The sequence below is a fragment of the Petaurus breviceps genome, unplaced genomic scaffold, assembly GCF_028583685.1.
Source record: "Petaurus breviceps papuanus isolate PSGF00001 unplaced genomic scaffold, PetGlider_PUasm1.0 227, whole genome shotgun sequence".
Lineage (NCBI taxonomy): Eukaryota > Metazoa > Chordata > Mammalia > Diprotodontia > Petauridae > Petaurus > Petaurus breviceps.
In genome coordinates, this window is record NW_027185896.1 from 17,022,508 (window position 1) to 17,044,248 (window position 21,741).

At 38.2% G+C, this 21,741-nt stretch overlaps 1 protein-coding gene across 2 annotated transcripts in view; it reads right to left on the minus strand.

The window, feature by feature from the left end:
* The window catches only part of SMARCC1 (SWI/SNF related BAF chromatin remodeling complex subunit C1), a 190,385-nt gene extending 169,297 nt beyond the window's left edge, over positions 1 to 21,088 (minus strand). For both annotated transcript variants that reach the window (XM_069095932.1, XM_069095931.1), the window contains exons 1-2: positions 20,867 to 21,088; positions 15,300 to 15,419 (exon numbers count right to left, since the gene is read on the minus strand). In XM_069095932.1, the coding sequence (XP_068952033.1) occupies positions 15,300 to 15,419; positions 20,867 to 21,073 (327 nt within the window). In that variant the 5' untranslated portion in view covers positions 21,074 to 21,088. The remainder of the gene's footprint in view (positions 1 to 15,299; positions 15,420 to 20,866) is intronic.
* Between the last annotated feature and the right edge of the window lie 653 nt (positions 21,089 to 21,741).

Consider the following 21,741-nt stretch of genomic DNA (forward strand, 5'->3'; position numbering starts at 1 on the left):
TGCATGCCTTCTTAGGGAGGAAGGAGAGGAGGAAGGGGAAGAAAATTTAAAACTTATGGAAATGAATGTTGAAAACTAAAAATAAATAAATTAACTTTAAAAAAAAGATTAGATAAGAAAAAAAAATCTCCCTCAGAGTATAGGTTTTTATATCATAAACTAATCAGAAACTGAATTTGGGACTAAAATGTACATTCTCTACTGTGAATCCCTGAATTGTGGTTTGAATGCTTTCATAGATGCTGAAATATCCCAGCAAGCTGGGTTAGTATTCTTTAGAATTCATTTTAAATTACCATCTCCAACCCCCAGAATTATATCTATTTTACAGCTAGAAAAGGTAGTTTTGGAGGTAATGACAAATGAAGTTTTAAAGTGAAGGAAAAAAAATTACGACTGGCATTTAGAAAAGAAACTAAAAAGTAAATGGCTTTGATTAGGACACCTAGTTAGATATTGGGAGAGTCTTACAAACTAAAGTATTCATCAATTTAGAGGTAACTTTTTTAATTGGTGTGTAAAGCAACTTTTTAAATTGGTGTGTATCCTTAAAATTAGAAATTTTGCCATATATTATGAGACTCTTACCCATTTTTGTAAAAAGTTATGCTCAATTTGCATTTTAAGAACTATCTTACTTCTTCCCTACAAAAAGAGAAACTTAAGGGAGGAGGAAGAACAAGTCTAAGCTCTCCTGAGAACTCTCTGACAGTTAAGCTGCAGTAGCTTGGGAAAAATCTTACCAGACAGGTATATAACTAAATAATGAGACTCAGTAGTGACTGGAAAAATTATGGGGAAAATGAGAAAACTGGTATAATTACTGTGGGAAAAGGTACAAAGAAAAGACCTTGCCGAATTCCCTCATTTGTAAATTTGCCAGGTTTCTTTTCTTGAAACCATGCTTAGCCAAGGTCATACATCTTTTATCACCCCTAGGAAAGAGGTTATTATGACTGAAATCCCTAAACAATGAACTGGGTTACTGAGAATTTACACGTATGTTTATAATATAAAGAAGTGATTCTTAATGACTGATCTTTACACCATGATGCGTTTAAACTCTGGGAGAACAAAGAAAAACAAGTGAAGGATGTTAAGTGAAATCTTTTGCACAAGTGCAAGTCCTGGTTGGCTGTTGTCCTTTTGTTCTCAAAAAGGACCAAGAGGACATCACTATGTACTGTGTATCCAACTGTGGCTAAGCAGCTGTACGAGCTCAGAAAGCTCTACCACAGGTGGGGCACAAATAGTCCATATGAACATTTGGAATGGACATGTCTCAAATTTGCGTGTTTCACATTTCTTTTGAGCCACTGCAATTTTGTTTTACTCATGGAGCACAGCACCTTCTCTGGTGCAGGCGCACCATGCTGGGCAGTCCTGTGTCAGTATCTACTATGCCTCACAATCAATTCCCAAGTTGTTTAGCGAGACCTTCAGAGTGTGCTTGTAGCTCTTCTTCTGATCTCCACATGAGCACCTGCCTTGTCTGAGTTCTTACTCAAACACCACAAGAATAAAAATAACTATATCAGGAACTAAGCTGTAATTAGTGAAACTTGCTATGTACGATAAAATCTCTTGGGGCTATGATTGATATTGTTTTGAGTTTTTAATTCAGGTATAACTGTCTGATGGATCATTAAGTCAGTAATCCACCATTTGAGAGAAATGCCATAAGCTACTGAGAGGGAGTGAAGTATTATCTTGAATTGCTATAGGTGTGGATGTCTACACCTGGGATAAGATGGAGAGGACAACCTTCACCATGACCACACGAAGAATCCTCTTCACTCAATTTCCCCATTGTGTTATTTCCTTTTGAACAGTAATGTGTCCTGATTAATCCTGAGTCTGGCAATAAAGAGGTGGAATTTTACTGTATGATTGTTTGTCAACTGTGACTCTTATCTTAAATCAAATGGAGCTGAGGATGCTTTTATCCCGGCATAAACAAGTTGAGTCATTCTGTGTCCTTAGGCTGGTCCTGGAGGACCAGTTTTGATGCTGTTATGATCACATCCCTGTTTTCTCCTTAGCAAACTTTTATAATGAGGTCAGGAGGTGAGTAGATAATATTAGCACATTTCTGAATATGCAGTCATTCCATATCCCAAAGAACTAAGTAAATTAGTGCTCTGGATTGTCATCTGCCTGTTAAGTTACATAATCAATATATTAAGTCCCTGAAGCAGCTCATTCTTTAGAATGCTACAGAAACAAGAGGACAAAGTTATTAATTTGTTAATTTGTGAAGTTAAAGTCAGAAATCTCAGACAACCCATTTGACATATATTGTTCTCTATATAATACAACCGGGAATTAGTGTATCTACACATCCCTTCCCATGTCTTTTGTTACAGTTAAGTCAACCTCTTGTAAGTAAATTCATTTGTGTAACCATGGAACATAAGGGTGTAAAACATCTATTTGCAAAGAGTGTTGCTACCTCTATTATAGATAGGATTAGGTTAGATAGCATCTAATCTCCCTGAAGGGAGTGGGATTAGAACAGAAAATCCTGAGAAATCAATAACATCAGATGACCATATATGTCAGGTGTAAATTATTCTAATCATTTATGTAAAAACCTTAATTCTCTGAAGTTTCAAGTAAACTACAGGTTTCTAATTTGATGACCATCTTAATAACTCTATCTTTTTTTTGGTTTTGTTTTGTTTTTAAGTCAGAACCACAAGATTTGAGCTGGTTTTCACCACACAAACTAGGTACTGGAGAAATAAAACTTGAGAGATTATAATAACTTGTACTGAAATCTGGTTCATAAAAGATTTCAGCAGGAATATCTAAGGAGTCTCTACAAGTAACCTGAAAACAGAAGCAAATCTACTAAATAGGCATCCCCTACTGAGCTGCCCTGAGAATGAGACCTATTCCAAAATGTCCAAGAGAATCTTTTCCAGAGACTGTACAATTATAGAACATCTGAGATCCAAGATGAAATGTGGGGATTAATAGATATCGGGAATGGGTTACTAAACACAAAAAGGCATTATGTTATTAATGTTGATGATTATTATTGTATTATTTTGGCTTTTTGTTTCACTCTATCTGTATACTAAGCTCGCTCTGTTATACTGATGTCACGTGAATTTCCTCTCTAAAATCAGTCCATCGTTTTAAATATCCTTACTATGGCTTGTAGTATGATTAATCAATCCTGTTGTTCCTGTATTGACCTGTGACAGGTCTTCCATTGACAAAAAGGGGAAAATGAGAAAATCAAATGATCCTGATTCTATTTTGTAATTGAGTCTATTCTCTATCACCCTCAGTGTTTTAAAGTTGGCCAAGTCATGTTTATCTCCAAACTTAGTTCAGAAAATCTGCTAGCCTATAATAACCTAAGTTCAGAAATTTAGCTCTCCCAGTAATTACCAAATGCCATTGACTCTTCACCTCCCTTGAGGCAAAGTGAAAGAAAATTCTAACAACTGCTATAATTCTCTTGTTGTTTATGTTGTTTTCCTACTTGTGCTTATGTTGCTGTTGTGAATTGTGCCTCCAATGCAAATCACTGTAGAGCTCCTCTGCTTCCTCCATAATAGAACCACTCATGTACCACTCAAGGAAGCTTGCAGAAGATACTATTAGAAGAAATATATGATGGGAAAGTTAGGTGGCACAGTGAATAGAGCACCATCCCTAACTCAGGGGAACCTGAGGTCAAATCTAGCCTCAGACACTTGAAACACTTACTAGCCATGTGACTTTGGGCAAGTCACAACTCCAATTGCCCTCCAAAAAAAAGTAAAAAAAAAAAAAAAAAACACAAAGAAAAAGAAAAAATGTATGAACAGGCCACAAGGGGGCAGAGGGTATATTGGAAGCAAGAGTATGGGAACATGACCTAAAATATCACAGCTAATGTAAACAGCAAAAGCAGCTCTATCTGATGGGAATACTTGTACATGACCCAGGATCATCTCCGGCACTATGCCTTCTTTGTTCTGTTTCTATATAATATCTGGCCTGGGCTAATTAGGGCAATACAGAGATATACACTGTTCTGTTATCATCCAGGATGACTTGCCTCATAAGCTCCCCACAAAAAAAAAAATCTATTTACTTCCATAATGTCCCTCTCTCTTCAGTACCTCAGTGTTCTCTAGTAGGTGGGACTATTCTCCAGGAATAGTATGCCACGCTACAACTGGCATAACCAGGGCAAAACAGATTTGCTACCTTACAAGTGAAAAGAGAGCACAGTAAAGTTAACAGGCATTTTTTTTTTTTGGAATAGGGATTTCTTTCAGTGTTCTTTAAGTAAAATCAATTTTGGGTAAGGAGAATTTACGTAAAAAAATAAGTGTCTGTATAGACTTATTTATTCACTGGCTACTTTTACCTCATTTTTTAGGATCCTTTTATTTCCCTATGCCTTTTCTGATCTTATTCATAAAAGATATTGGTACACACTGTCCTAACCTCATCCATGGATTTAGTTTTTTAAAAAAAGTGCTTCCAGGATATAACTTGAGGTCAGTACACATATATTCCATTCTTTATGTTCTTTACCTACAGAACTATTTACTAATCATTTTTTTTCAGAATGCTGATGATTACAAAATAGAGCCTGAAAATTTATTTTCAGTATATTGTACATATTACAACAGAAAAATGGACACAAACTTTATTCAGTGAATTACAATATAATGTTTGTTACAACCTAAATAATTCTATTAATGTTTCATTCCCTAAACAATCTCCTTTTTTAAGGACAAATTATGCCAAATTATTTGGGAATAGAATTACTCTAAAAAGGTTTAATAAAGTAGAATAGGTGTCCCCATCACATTTTCAAGAACTTGATTTACAAAGGTCTTTATACTAGGGTTAATCCTTGAAAACTAAATCATTAGAAGCAGATTCTAAAGCCAGTGCAAAGGATATTTTTAGATATGTGCCTTATATAAAAATAAATCAGGGCTCAGTACCAGTAAGACCAGATGTATTTTTCTTCCTCTAAACAGAGTATAGCACAGCATTTATTTTCTCCATGCTACTCTCAAATCACACAAAGGGATTCAGATCCATGTAATATGTAAATCCAAATTTGATGAAATCAATGGGTGGCAAAGAAAAAAATGTTTTAGAGAACATGTATGCCAAAGTGTGCTGATCTGGCTGGGAAGCACGAAGCATGGAACTCTTAAATCAGTATATTAGCAAATAATTATTGTATGACTCTTTATGGAGATAAAGTTTTTACAATACTGACCACCCCATGTTATCAGACTGCTTGCTTAAGGTACTTGATGACTTGTATTAAGTGAGAACTTGAAAACGTTATAAAAATCATTGAAGAATGTTTTATAAAGTCAAAAACTTAGAGCTTGAAGGGATTTATAGGTCTGTTAGTCCAACTCCTTCATTTGAAGAAAATGAAATAAAGCAATTTTCCCAAGGGAATTCACACAAGAAGAAAGCGGCAAAACCAAGTTCTGAATCCACACCCTCTGACTGAATCCAGGGCCTTCCCACTACACAACTCTTCTCATCTTTGTCCATTTAAAAGTAAGACACATTTAAAAAGTCTAAATATGACTAGGAATTTAGCGAGGTCACTAAATCTAAAGAAACCTAAATAACTGACACCTAATCTACACCACAGATTTTGAGATTCTTAAAACTTTCTTATCCATCTCCTCTTCCTCCACGGAGAACACCCTAGGTTATCTCTCAAATATTTTCTCTGCCACTATAAGCTTTAGGACGAAGAATCTATTTTTAAGAGTCCATGGGAGGACAGAGCTAAGAAGCAAAAGCAGGGACTTGACTGAGCTCTCCCAATTCCCCTCCAAACAACTTTAAATAATGTCTCAAAACAAATTCTCCAACAACAGGACCCAAGAAAGGATGGGGTAAATGATTTTCCAGCCCAAGACAAATTAGAAGGTCAGCAGGAAAGGTCTGTGACAGTAGGGTGAGTGTGGAATGCAGTGCAACACAGGCTGTACCAGCTCAGACCAGACCCAAACAAACCACAGCAAGTCTGAGGGAAGTGGGGTGGGGCACAAATGAAACAGTGGCAGCTTCTAGAGCTCTCAGTCCGCAGACAGTAAGGGGAGGTCAGACAACTGGTCAGAGGGAAATTACAGGTATCCCTTTGCTGGCAACAAGGGCAGGACTGTTGTACTATATGCAGTTCTGGATTGTAGTCCTGGGGTATCAGTACCAGAGCAAGAAAGAGTACTAGACTTGCTGCCACAGGGGAACAGGAATCCCAGTCACGGCTCAAGGGCTGAAATGAGTGCTGGTGGTCATTCACAGACCAGAGTAAAGGCCAGAAGAGTAGTAAACACACTTCTCCTTAGATCATAGCATCTTAAAGAACCAAAAACTTACAACTCTGAAAAGAGCTACACAAAAAATCTGAAGCTTGGAAAATTCCCCATCCCCCTACCCCATGCCCCACTTTAACAAAGAGTTAGAATTCAAGACATAGACTAGAAAAATAACAAAAAAAGATCATGACCATAGAAAGATACTAGGATGACAAAGATTAAAACACAAACTCAGAAAACAACAGTCAAAACTGCTACATCCAAAGCCTCAAAGAAAAATGTAAATTGGTCTCAGGTCTGAGAGGTGCTCAAAAAGGCTTTTAAAAATCAAATAAGGGAGGGAAAGGGAAAAAACTGGGGTTAAATAAATGAGAATGATGCAAGAAAATAATGAAAAAAAAGAGTTAAAGGCTTGGTAATGGAAGGACAAAAAAAAATACTGAAGAAAATAACATCTTAAAAAACAGAGTAGGCCAAAGAGTAAAAGAGGAACAAAAATCCAGCGAAGAGACAAACACTTTAAAAAGCATAATTAGCCAAATGGAACAAAAGGTATAAAAATTCACTGAACACCTAGTGAATAGAGCACCAACCCTGGAGTCAGGAGGACCTGAATTCAAATCTGGCCTCAGACACTTGACACTTAGCCAGTTGCATGACCCTGGGCAAGTCACTTTAACCTCAACTGCCTTCCCTTCCCCCCTAAAATAATAACAATAATAATAATAATAATGATTCCTCAAAAATTAAAATTGGGCAAGTGGAAGCAAATGACTCCATGATGCAAGAAACAAAATCAAAAGAATGAAAAAATTGAAGAAAATATGAAATTGTGCACAGGAAAAACAAGTGACCTGGAAAAGAGATCAAGGAGCAATCATTTAAGAATTACTAGAACTACCTGAAAACCATGATCAAAAAAAGAGCTTAGACATCATCTTTCAAGAAATTATCAAGTAAACCTGCCCTGATATTCTAGGCCCCTCCAGAGGGTACAATAGAAATGGAAATAATTCATCAATCACTTCCTGAAAGAGATTTCAAAATGAAAACTCACAGAAATATCATAGCCGAATTCTGGATATGCCAGGTCAAGGAGAGAATATTACAAGCAGCCAGAAAGAAACAATTCAAATTTTGTGCAGCCACAGTCAGAACACCTCAAGATTTAGCAGCTTCTACATTAAAGGATTAGAGGGCTTGGAATATGATGTTCTGGAGGGCAAAAGGGCTAGAATTGCAACCAAGAATCACCTACCCAGAAAAAGTGAGCATAATCCTTCATGGGGGAAAATAGACATTCAATGACATAAGACTATCAAGCATTCCTGATGAAAAGACCAGGGCTACATAGAAAATATGACTTTTAAATACAAGATTCAAGAGAACTATAAAAAGATGAACCCAGACCTTCCTAATTCCAAGTCCTCTATCTACTGTACTACCCTGTCTAATTTATTTCAATCCCAAGGTAAAACACAAACCCTTCATGCCTTATACTATAATTTACACTCATGGATAATCCACTCTTCAAATAAAGGCCCATTTGTTTAACAAATACTATAAAGGATACACTGTTATCTTTATAGAAAAGACGTATTCCAGAAAAGCTGGCTATAAAGTGAATGCAATTTTCCCATGGACTTTCATTATAAAACCTAGAAACATGTGCCCACCAGAAATTAGCCCTGATCCTCATTAGCTCTCAATATTCCCACTCCCAAATGAATAAGACTGACTAGAAATACTTGATAAGGAAAGTGTTGACAGGATAGTCAAGCCCAGAGTACACTTAAAATGTATGCACTTCCAGAGAAAGAACTAATGAAGTCTGAATGTCAATCAAAGCATACTATTTTTTTACTTTCTTTTTTTAAATGGAGGGGTTTTTTTTGGTGTTTTCTTTCACAACCTGGCTAATATGGAAATATGTTTTGCATGATTGCACATGTATCATCTGTATCAACTGCTTGCCTTCTTAATGAGAGAGGAGAGGGAGAGGAGAGAACTTAGAACTCAAAATCTTAAATAAAACAAGTACTAAAAATTGTTTTTACATGTAATTGGAAAAAAATATTATTTTAAAAAATTATGTTCTAGAAGGGCTTTCCAAATTACAGAACCTATTCTCTACTTGGCACTATTCTTGTGCATGAAGGTATGCCAAATCCACATTTCTCCATTACAAAACTTAGTACTAACTAGCAGTATCATATACTTCACCAACTGGTGCCACCACCATAATGACTACTAGCTTAAGAATATTAATGAGAATTCTCATGGCACTTATTTCAAAATGTTTTAAAAATTCATTTATTTAACCAGAAACATCCACATAGCAGCAATTTAATACTAGCTATGCTAAGGTAAAATACTGAGTATAATAAAAAATTGAATTAAAGATTCCTTGCCATTCAAGCTTGTTAACACAACATTCACATCCTTCATTGTATAAGAGTCATAACAAAATATTCACTTTTTCAAAAATTCATTATTGTAAAGAAAACTGGGAAACTAATTTTGCATACATGTTTGGCTACAGGAAGAGTGTCCAGTTTTGAATACCTTGGAGAAACAATTAAAGAGCAATAATAACTAAAGAGCTAGAAAACAGGGGCAATAAAGAAAAGTTAGGAGTTAGAACTGGGAAAATCAGATAGCCAATTTTCATTTCTTCTAGGACTGTGGGTTAAATAAAAGCCCTCATTTCTTATATTTCCCCAGACTCCCTATTTTTAATTTTTTTTCCTACAATTTCATTGCTTTCTGACCCTCAGTAAATCATGACTGGAAGTAGAGGAGTGAAAACTCAAATCCATTTATCTTTTTTGAAATAACTCTGATAAAAGGATAACTAAGGATGTTTCCACCAGTGGCTGAGATCCAGTATGAAGGCTGTAAGCATATTTAAGCTAACCATGATATTCCTTAATGACTAACTATATGTGAAGGAAATACGAGAGCATGCTGATAAAATTTTTCTCTATCCAACATGGAGGTAAGGAAAACAAATGGACAGAAATTACAGCAAGAAATATTTAGATATGTTAATAAAATTTCTTGACTAAAAATGCTGTTAATATTAATAACTCTCAGGACTATGTGACCTTTAATCCTTAAAAACAGTTTAAGTGATTATTTGCCTTAGATGGTTTAAGTGTATGTATCCCTACCCAGAAGCAAATGCTTGATTAGGTAACCCCTTAAAATTCTTTGAGATAACCATGAACTAGCTCACTAAGACACTGAACTTCAAACCTGAAAAAACTAATGTAAACACGAATAAAACAAAGTCTACTAGAAATAATGATTCAAAAATCTGTGGAACTTCTTACCTCAAGATAGATTTTGGTTGAAAATTATATTTTAAAAAGATAAAGATAAATTCACAGATGCAAAATCTTATGCATAATTAAGAAAAGATGGAGATGTCTGGGAGATATCCCTAAGCTTTCCTAACAGACATCAAGAAGGACAACTTCCAATTGTCCGTTGGTGTCACTGTCTGAGCCAGAACACTGATATAAATAGTTCATTGGTCTGATGTATTACTCATTTATCTCCCAGATGAGTCAGCCAAATAAGCTAGTAGCAGAAACACAGTATTCAGTTTTAATGAAGTGCCATGTTTTCATCTGAAAGTTCTTTCCGGCATACTAATAAGAGTGTCATTATGAATAAAAAGCATATCTTTGGGAGCTGTTGGTGTAAAACTGGTGATGGACTCAATTATCTATATATTGGGCAGATATTTTGGTGATCATGTTCTAAAAAACGATGAACACTAGGGATCAGTTGCATACTTGTGTGACTACCTGACCGGCTGAAGTTTATGGCAAAAATGATAAATCTTCAGGGGCTGGAACCAGCCCCTATGGGACAGCTCTAGGATGAAAGGTATCATCCAAGAAAGAAACAAGAACAGAAATGGGTTTCAATTTGATTAATGTAAAGCTGTCACCTTTTCAAAATTTGGATTTTCTTATGCTTAGGTACATTATAAACTTGTCTCTTTTCCTCAGAAATAAAAATCCCTGCTTAAAACTTCAACATGGAGGGAAAGGGGGGTACAGAGCCAAAACAGCAGAGTAGAAACAGGACTTCCCTGCAGCTCCAGCTTTCACCTCCTCTAATACATGTAACAAATAACTACACATAAATCTTAGAGCTATAAAACCCACAAAGTGACAGAAACAAATCTCCTGCTGAAGGCAGCCAGGTAGGCCACCAGGAAGGGGCTATCCCACCAAGCTAGGAGTCGAGGCCCAGCCCCACGTGAGCCACCCATGATTTTGGTCCCAGGGCAGCCCCAACCAGCAGTGCCCAAAGCAGACTTCAGGAGAATGAAACATCAGTAGCTGTGGCGGTTTCCAGACTTCTCAACCCATAAACATCAAAGGCAAAGTAAAGGTCAGTGTGGAACTCTGTTGGAATAGGGGTGGATGGAAGAGTGGGGTGGGCTCCTGCCCCTGGGGCAAGAAGGAGTGGAGGCCCAGTGGCTATGGGGCCACCGCATGGCTGCCTCAGGAACTCCTAGCCTGCAGATTCTAGGGGGACCAAGCTACCGTTGAGAGGGTAATCGTTCTTGCTTTGACCTGCTTGGATCTGAATCACCATCCTGGGTGGAGGTCCTGGGGTGCCACAGCCTGTGGGGGCTGCAAAGAGGGCTCCAGCAGTTGTGAAAACTCCAGCAATTTGGGACAAAGTTCTCTCCATTCTGAAAGCAGAGTTCTACCCTGGCAAAAGTCAAGTAATTGACTGGCAACATGAGCAAGCAGAGGAAACACAATTCTACCACAGATTCCTTTTTTCGGGGACAAAAAGGATCAAAACATGGAACCAAAAGAAGACAACGAAGTCAGAACTCCTGCATCAAAACCTCCCAAGAAAAATATGAACTGCTTACAGGCCATGGAGGAGCTCAAGAAGGATTTTGAAAACCAAGTAAGAGAAGTGGAAGAAAAATTGAGAAGAGAAATGAGAATGATGTAAGAAAATCAAGAAAAGCAACAAGTCAACAGCCTGACTGAAGAAAATAACACCTTAAAAAATAGACTAACTCAAATGGTTTTTAAAAGGGGCCCAAAAAGCCAATGAGGAGAATGCCTTAAAAAGCTGAATTTGCCAGATGGAAAAGGAATTTCAAAAACTCACTGAAGAGAATAATTCCTTCAAAATTAGACTGCAGCAAATGGAATCTAATGACTTATATGAGAAATCAAGATATTATAAAACAGATCCAAACAAATGAAAGAATAGAAAGCAATGTGAAATATCTCACTGGAAAAACCACTGACCTGGAAAATAGATCCAGGAGAGAGAATTTAAAAATTATCGAACTACCTGAAAGCCATGATCAAAAAAAGAGCCTAAGGAGCAGCTAGGTGGCAGAGTGAATAGAGTACTGGCCCTGGAGTCAGGAGGACCTGAGTTTAAATCCAGCCTCAGACACTTAACACAAAAAAACTAGCCGTGTGGCCTTGGGCAAGTCACTTAACCCCAAATGCCCTACTTCCCCAGCTCCAAAATAAAAAAAAAAAAAAAAGGAAAAAAATTTTTTTAAGAGCCTACACACCATCTTTCAAGAAATTATCAAGGTAAGGGTCCCGGGGCACAACCTGCATTCTTCCGAGGACGAAGCGTCCTGAAGCGGGGATCCGAGACGCTGTGAAGATGGGCCGCAAGTTCAGGAACCTGGTCCGGATGAGGCACATCATCTCCTACAGCCTGTCCCCGTTTGAGCAGAGAGCCTTCCCCAACTACTTCACAAAGGACATCCCAAATGTGTTCCGTAGGATGCAAGACTCCATCCTGCAGGTCACCCCCCCATTTATAGGCTTTTATTTCCTCTATACTTGGGGAACTCAGGAGTTTGAGAAATCAAAGAGGAAGAAGCCAACTGACTTTGAAGAAGACAAATAAGCAACACAGAGGGAAGTGCAACATTGGTTCCCTGCAACTTGGGGCACCAACAGAAGAAGACTGTATAAAGATAGTTTGCAGATGTAATAAATATCACATTTTATAGACAAAAAAAAAAAAAGAAATTATCAAGCAAAATTGCCCTGATATTCTAGAACCATAGGGCAAAATAGAAATTGAAAGAATTCACCAATTGCCTCTTGAAAAAGATCCCAAAAAGAAAACTCCTAGGAATATTACAGCCAAATTCCATAGTTCCCAGGTCAAGAAGAAAATACTGCAAGCAGTCAGGAAGAAACAATTGGGAGTATTGTAGAAACACAATCAGGCTAACACAAGACCTAGCAGCTTCTACCCTAAGGGATCAAAGGGTTTGGAATATGATATTCCAGAGGTCAAAGGAGCTAGCATTAAAATCAAGAATCACCTACCCAGCAAAACTGAGTATAATGCTTCAGGGGAAAATATGGTCATTCAATGAAATAGAGGATTTTCAAGCATTCTTGATGAAAAAACCAGAGCTGAACAGAAAACTTGACTTTCAAATACAAAAAGCAAGAGAAGCATGAGAAGGAAAACAGGGAAAAGAAATCATAAGGAACTTATTAAAGCTGAACTATTTATATTCCTACATGTAAAAAACTATAATTGTAACTCATAAGACTTTTCTCAGTATGAGGACAGTTGAAGGGAACATATGTGTGTGTATATACATATATATATACACATACATATGTGTATGTATATACATATATATATATACACATACATATGTGTATGTATATACATATATATATACACATACATATGTGTATGTATAGGAGGGTGTAGGTGCATATAAATATATGTGTGAGGGTATGCATATGTATGTACATGTATACATAGACAGAGGGCACAGGACAAGTTGAATATGAGAGGTAAGAGAAGAATATATTGTGAGAAAGAAGGAGAAAGGGAGAGATAGATTAGGGTAAATTATCTCATATAAAAGAGGCAAGAGAAAACTGTTACAATGGAGGGGAAGAGCAGGAAGGTAAAAGGGAATGGGACAACCTTACTCTCACAGAATATGGCTTAAGAAGAGAATAACATACACACTCAATTGGGTATCTTACCCTACAGGAAAATAGGGGAGAAGAGGATAAAAGAGGAGATGACAGAAGGGAGGGCAGAATGGGGGAGAGGGTAATTAGAAGCAAACACTTTTGAAAAGGGATAGGGTCAAAGGAGAAAATAGAATAAGTGAGGGGCGGGATAGGATGGAAGAAAATAGTCTTTCACAGTATACCTACTATGGAAATGTTTTGCACAACTACACATGTACAACCTATAGTGAATTGCTTATCTTCCCAGTGGAGGTGGGTGACAAGGGAAGAAGGAGAAAAATCTGGAACTCAAAAGTTTTAAAAACAAATGTGTATAAAATAAAAAAAAGACTTCAACACAGCTCAGGTCAGAGAAAAGAAAGATGATTAGTGTGTCAAAGTTTCTGATACACAGGACAAAGTAGGAAGACAGTAATGTCAGAAGGAATTTAGGGACTGAAAGTACAAGGGTGAGGAAAGTTACAGAGAACTGACTTTATAAATAGGCCAAGGAACAGTCAGTTGATCAACATTTGTTAAGTGCCTACTATTTGCCAGGCACTGTGGAAAGTTCTGAGGACACAAAGAATGGAAAAGCCAGCCCTGCTCTTGAAGGGCTCACAATCTAATGGAGAAGACAATAAGCAAACAACTATATACAAACAAGTTATGTATGGGATATAGTAAAAAATATTTAACAGAGGTAAGGCTCTAGAATTAAGAGGGATTGGGAAAAGGTTCCTATATAGCCTTGGATATTATCTGAGACTTGAAGTAAACAGGGAAGACAGGAGATTAAGAGGGAAAACATTCCAGGCCAGAGGAAATGTCAAGAACAATAAGGAGGACAATGTCAAGGATAAAAAAGTGTTAAGGGAAGTTAAAATGTAAGAAGACTGGAAAGGTAGGAGATGGAGCAGATGATAAAGAGTGCTGAACACCAAATACAGGATTTAATATATGATCCTGTAAGTGATAGGAAGCCATTGGAGTTGACTAAATGGGGTGGGCTATGTGGGGAATGAGATTTGGTCAGACATTCACTTTAAAAAGATCACCCTAATTCACTTAAAAAATATCACTCTGACAGCTGAATGGCAGATGAACTAGAAGGTAGAAACTTAAGGCAGCTGCCTAACCAGAAAGCTACCCCAAAAGTCTAGGCCTAAGGTGATGAGGGTGTACACCAATTTCAGAGGGGAGGAGGGACATACCAGAAAAATGATGCAAAGATAAAATCAAAAGACCTTGGCAACAGATTGGCTGGGGGGGGGGAGGGTAGCAAGGAGCTAATGATAGATAACACCTAGGGTGGGAGCCTAGAGAACTAGGAGAATGATACTACCCTCAACAGTAATATGGTAGTATAGAAGGAAAGAATATTTGGGGTGGAAAGGTAAGTTTGGTTTTGTACCTGTTGAGTGTGAAATGTCTTTAGTACGTACAGTTGGAGATGTTAGAGTTCAGCAAAGTCAGGGCTAGATAAGGAGATTTGAAATCATCACTATATAGATTATATATCCTGGTGTGTGAGATCCTGGCTCATTGTTGAAAAACAATGAAATTCATAAAAGTGATTTTAAATTACTTATTTCTATTTAAATTCTTACTGCTCTTTCATTTCACCTATTACCAAGAGTCTCTGTCATTGTTCAGTTGTTTTCAATCCTGTCTGACTCTTCGTGACCCCATCTAGGGTTTTCTTGGCAAAGACACTAGAGTGGTTTGCCATTTCCTTCTCCAGGTCATTTTACAGATGAAGAAACTGAGGCAGAGTTAAGTGACTTGCCCAGGGTCACACAGCTAGTAAATGTCTGAGGCCTGGATTTGAACTCACGTAATGGAGTTTTCCTGACTGTCCTTAGAAGAGGCTAGGAAATAGCGATAGATAATTTTGTATATCAGAAATATACATAAACCCCACATGTTAAGCAGAAGGTAAATAACACTGATACAGCAATGTGTTCACTGTGCTACTTACAGGAAGCTTAGTGAAGGCAGGATTGGTGACATGTTTCCCAAAGGCATCTTCTTGAAACTGCAGAAGCTGTACTACTAGCCCAGCCAAAGTTTTATTCGTAGGAGCATCTGCTTGAACATACTGCAAAATACAAATCATTTTGGTGAAATTTCTGCTATGGAAAGAGTTAAGAAAAGCAAGACAATATACTTAAACACAGTAAAAGAAGCCTTCAACCTAAAGCAAAGACAACCACTATTTTATTGAAAAGGATAAAAAGGCCAAAAAATGGATATACTTATACTGTGCGTTAAGCCAGATTCAGTGTTATTTTATTCAAATTAATCTCTATTGATATTTTTATCAATGCAACAATTAATTATGTTCCTTCCTTGTATTTCAAAGGAGCAGAAAGTACTGTACTAAGGGATGAAAAATGAATAAGCTATGATCCCTACTGAGAATTTCACAATGTAGTTAAAGGAACAAATTACTAATGGAGAGCTAAACAATAACATTTGACACAGCAGCAACTAACTGATAAGCACTGAATGTGTGAGACACTAAATGCTAGGGGTTTTAGCAGATTAGAGCTGAGATACTCAGTGGAATGCTGTTAATAAGCCAAATTTGGCTAGAATATACAAATTCACCTTTGCTCCTCAATTCCATGCTCTAAGAAAAAAAAACAATTAATTCATTGGCTATAACAACCTTACAGTAATTTCTTCCAGTCTCAGGAAAAAAGACAAACTATTCCTCCTCATTTCCTATCTTCAAGTGAACTTGACAGGCTCCATTCAACATTTCAATCTTAATGTGTTTGTTTCTATTATACTAAATGATTTTAAAAGTCAGACTGATGGGTGCAACTACAAGATAATAACAGCTGCACAGTGTACCATTACTGGAAAGCCACATGTTCATTAAACCAAAGAGAGCTCATTTTGTGCTGTAGCCAATCATATATATAACCTGATATAAAAAGACAATTATTTTAAAAGCTTACAACATTTTCAAGGAGTTTTGATTTGTTTAAATGCCTTAGTTTTTCAATGTATAAATGGAATAGCCAAGCTGTAATTAATTGCTGACAACTAGTATTTATAGTTGAAATGCTTTATTTTCCCCAAGCAATCTTCTCTCTACCCTCCTAACCAGATTCCCTTTATCTTAAAGGTTTTTATAAAAACACACTTCAAAAGGCCAAATAAGTGTACATTTACACACAATCAGAAAGTTGATAGAGTTCAAATCTGACAACCACCAATTTTAAGTCCTTGGTTATCAGAACCTAAAGTGCAACCATTTATGCCACACTTTATTTAAATTGCCTAATGTTTCAAAGACTGTTACAACCATGAGAAAATAATTCTTCCAAAGAAGATATTTAACTATTACTTGTAGAGCAACAAGCAAACTAAAACTGCAATATGCTCTTTGAAAAATGTTTGAGAGGTACTGATAATGCTTTTTTTTCAGTTATTTTCCATCCCGACACAAGTTCAATGAACACCTAGGAGTTGAAATTGAGAAGTGAAAGGGACTTTACAGTTCATCCAATTCAAATACTTTTTTTTTTAAATCGGGAGAGGTAACCAAGGCCCCTGAGATGTTAACTTACAGTTACAGTAAAGTCTGGATTAGACTCATGGAGTAATACTAAACCCTTTTAAGTACCACTTCAGGACTTCCACTTTTTTCCCTAGATACACTAGAAAAATTATTTTAATATATTAATGACACAAGTGACTGCTAATATTACAAATTTAATTTCATTGGAAAGTTCTTAGTTATCACTGGTCAATCTATAAAATTTACATGGCAAACTTTGTGGCTATACTTTTCAAAACTAGGAAAAAAAGCATTTCCAAAATATGATGTGCTTTAAAGACTAAAGGAAAAATAAATAAGTGGGTACGGGTTTTGTTTTTTGCAAAAAATTAAAGACCACAAAGCTCTTCCCCTTCCATTGAAATATCTCCTAAGCCATTATTAAGAAGTTCAATTTCTGGGGCAGCTAGGTGGCGCAGTGGGTAAAGAGTAAAGTCAGGAGTTCAGTTCTGGACCTCAGACACTTAACATACACAAAAAAATAGCCGTGTAACCTTGGACAAGTTACTTAACCCTAACTGCCCTCCAAAAGGCAAAAAAAAAAAAAGTTCAATTTCTAGACTATTAAATATTTGATTCTAATTAAGCTATTTACCCAATAACAAGAAATCAAAATTCTTCCAATAGAGCATATTTATCTATGAAAACTAGTATGTACCTCACTCCCAAACTACATGATGAAAAATTTAAGACAGAAAGACAGGCAATGAACAGTATTTTTTGTTTGCATATTGTCAAGATTTTAACAGTTTCACAGATATCTATAACTAAAACAACAAAATGTGTAACATGACATATGAGGGGGAAAAGGACAAAAAGGAGAGGAAGAAAGAAAGAGGGAGAGAGGAAGGGGGGGAGAGAGGGATCACCATATGATCAAAATTAAAACCTCAGGTACAATAGAACAATAACAACACTACCATCTGACATTAACATTGTACTTTTCAAAGTGCTTTCACTATTTCATTTCATGATGTCCATCAAAAAAATGATACTAATTAGGATTCAAAATTAACAAACTAATTTTATATTCACAGACAATATTTTCAATCAGTTTTGGGAAAATACTGTCGATTCTGTATGTATATACCATGTGTGTATATATATGCATATATGTATGGTATATTAACTCTTCATTTGGTATATCTTTTCTCCCCAAACTACATTATAAGATCCATAGAGAAAAAAATCATAACTTACTCTTTGTTTCGCCATTAGCATAATTTTCACTGCTTTGGAATAAATGCTCAAATGTTATTTGGTGCTGAAAATATCAACAAACTAATGTTTGAGTAGAATTACACTGAATCTAGTTTAATACACAATATACTTTGGTCCAGCTTTTATTACAGAATATAAAAATTTTAACTTACATTTTCAGCTCTCCTTAACTCTATTTAAAATTATATAAAATACCAGTACTTGAAATATTTTCAAATATTAAAATACTTTTTCTGTAACTACTATAATCACTTTTTGTCCATTATATATTTCTAAAATGTTTTACTTTCATTGATAGCTTTTGTTTTTACATTATATATGTCTAAATATATCTGTTGTCCTTCTCTACTCGGCCCGTGTAACAAACATTTTTTAAAATATTTTTTAAAAAGCAGTTAAGCAAAACAGTGTCTGACAGGATATACAATACTCCAGTCACATAGTTCCCCACCTTCACAAAGGGAGGATGTGGATTTTCTTGACTCTTCTTGGAGCCAACCTTAAAATTTAATTTCAAGACATTGAAAAAGATCAAGGATAAACACACACTTCGGAACTTAGTGGCTTAGAATAATAAGATATGAAGCACTAGTTCTTCCCTAGAAAAGCACATCTGGATCTGCTCCACAGCCAGCTAACAGTAATCCCTGGGTCTCCTGAACAAAAAAATGCTAGCTCCTCCAAAACACCACAGCCTCAGAACTGTGAAATATATTAAGCACATCTCTGAAGGCAGCATCCGTAAGGAGCTAGACCAAAAGAAAAATGGGGAAATATTGGAAGAGCACAGAGGTGCAATGAAGTCATAGTGACTAGTCTCTGATTCCCACTAGCCTTCAAAGAATGGTCTGGGGAACTTGTCAAAACTATTTTCATAACAATGCTAAGACATTTTAATTTATAATACAGTAAATATTGATATATAACCCACATAAACAAAAGCATTCATAATTTTTATAAGGGTAAAGGAGCCCTGAGATCAAAAAGTTTGAGACTCAATGATACAGACTCAATTCCACAAACCTCAAACAAGGCTCTTATTGACCATCACTAAAGTTCATTTCCAGTTGACAAATTATTTTCTTGCACACATTAAGTTCATTAGATCATATATCTAGAGTGGAGGAAACCAAGACCCCAAACTGACTTTCCCAAAATCACACACATAAGTGGCAGAGGTGGGATTTATATTAAGATCATGTTCATTTCAAATTCAAGTCTCTTTCCTCTGTAATGTGCAGCAATGAAAAGCAGTGCTTAACAGTAAGTATCTAGAAAAGCACTGACATCACCTTCAGAGCTAATACATTACCAAAATTAAAATGAAATTAATACCTGTAGCTGGCAACAAGCATTTAATAATAATTAAGCTTTTAACTCCAGTTATTAACTTTCTCCTAAATATCAATGCATTTCACAGAACAGATGGAAGTTCCTAAGGAAAAACTAACAAGGAGTTTGTTATGAAAGCAAACACGAATTTATTTTATACATTTTTTTTTAAGTAGTGTGAAATGGAAATTTATGGTTACCATATAGAATCATCTTTTTGTAGATGAATGAAAATGATGGTGGGGAGGGTCAGGGACATTCAAGTTTGAAATAAAAAAATTAAATTTAAAAAATATCTCAGGGGGAAAAAAATCATCTCTGCCTTTCTCTTAGAAATTTTGTAACCTTCCTCTAAGGTTACAAACTTCGAACAAGAACTTCAGGGTAGTTTTGCCAACTCCTCTATCCCCCCCCCAAAAAAAAAGCCTCAAAAAGTAGAAAGAATATATACTAAGTGCTATATTTGGGAGTCAGAAAGATCTGAATTCAAATCCTGCATCAAGAAACATCAGGCTTTGTGACTCAGGGCAGGCCAATTAAGCTCTCAGCCTCAGTTTCCCTATATGAAAAAAGAAGATAATAGAAGATACCTCACTGGATGGTTGTGAGATGGTATGTTAATACGTAAAATGATTTGCAAACTTTGAAGCGCTATAGTTTAAAAAAGAAAAAAGGTTTCAACCATCTTATATACCTAACCAGACCATATACAATAGATCCCCATGTTCTATGAATAATCACGTTTTATTTTTTTTTTTTAACAGACTAATGAAGGTGCTCTTTTGTTGGGATGTTTTAAGGAAAAAGGGAGTCATGTGTTCGGCCCCCACCGCAGGGACTGGGGGGCTAGTATACTAAAAGTCTAGGGTTCCCCCAGTTTAGGGGAGACCGAAGCAACACTCCCCCCTCACTGCACCCCTCCCCATTCAACAACTAAATAATAACCCCTCCTCAGACTCGGTGCCGTCCAGGGGAGGGGACGCAAAGGTTCGATAAAGACCGGCCCTCGGGCGCTTAAGGTCAGAAGACCCGAGATACTTTAGCTAGGAAAGTGCAACAGGAGGCACAGGGGGGAGGGTGGCTACCCGAGCAATGCTGGGGGAGGAGGGAGGCACATCTGGGAAGACTTCCTGGAGGCGACGCTCGCGGCTCTCCCATTCACGCGTGGGGCTCGCCCAAGGCACAACCGAGTTCCCGGCGCCCCCGGCCCCCGCCGGCGAGGAGGGAATGCTCCTCGGGGGAGGCGACGAGGGGAAGCCCCGAAGCCGCGGGCCGCCCTTTGTTGTCCCTCATGGCGGGGAGTGGGGGGGAGGGCTGCGGGCGGGGGAGGGCCTGACCGGGCCGCTCCCCGCCCCCACCGGCCCCCGCGAGCGTCCCCACGCCCACCCCGGACCCCGCGGCCGCCCCCCGCGAGGACCCACCTTCTTGTAGTGCTTACCCAGCCAGACCCGCACTGAGTCCAACTGGGAAACCGTCTCCGGGCTCTCCCAAAACTTGCCCGCCGGGCCCCCGTCCTTCCGCCTACACAGCGCCAGGCCCACGGCCGCCGCCGCCGCGCCCCCTGGCCCCGCACCGCCCGCCGCCGCCCCCGGGGCGCCGCCGCCCCCACCGCCCGCCGCCGCGGCCATTGTCGCCGTTTGCCGTGTCCGCCGCCGCCGCCGCCGCCTGCTCTGGGACTCGCCGCCTGCGCGCGCACCTCCCAACTCCAGCGGGGCGGCCTCGCGCGCTCCTTGGTCACTCCCCCTTCTCCTCTTCCCTCCTCCCACTTCCTTCTCCTCAGGCCCAGTCCCGGCCCGCCCCCGCTCGCGCTTCGGCTCATAAAGCATTGGGCCGCCGCGCGCACGCGGGGACGCATGCGCCGAGCTCGCTCTCCCGCCCCTGGGATTTCCGTCAGTTCACAAAACTTTTTTTCTTCCCCGCCCTCCTCCGCGCTCCTGAAGGTGCGCGCGCAGGCGGCATCCACACTTTAACTGACCCCCTGTGTTCTACCTCCTGAGGTGTCTTTCTAGACTCCTCTAATGTCCGGGCCCTCTCTCTGACTTTATTGTTTCCAGTTTATCCGTCATATGGCTTGTTTGTACGTAATTGATCACCATTTATCTCTCTGGTTAGACTTCTAGCCTCGGAGAGCCGGGCCTGTCATTCGCCTTTCTTCATATCCCCGGCGCTGAACTTGGGGCCTGGCAAACAGTAGGCGCCTAGTAAATGTTACCGCCTGACTCGGAAGACGCGGCCTCCCACCTCCGAGCTGGGGAAATGCTTTTTTACTTCCGGCTACTTGCGTGTCTCATTCTCT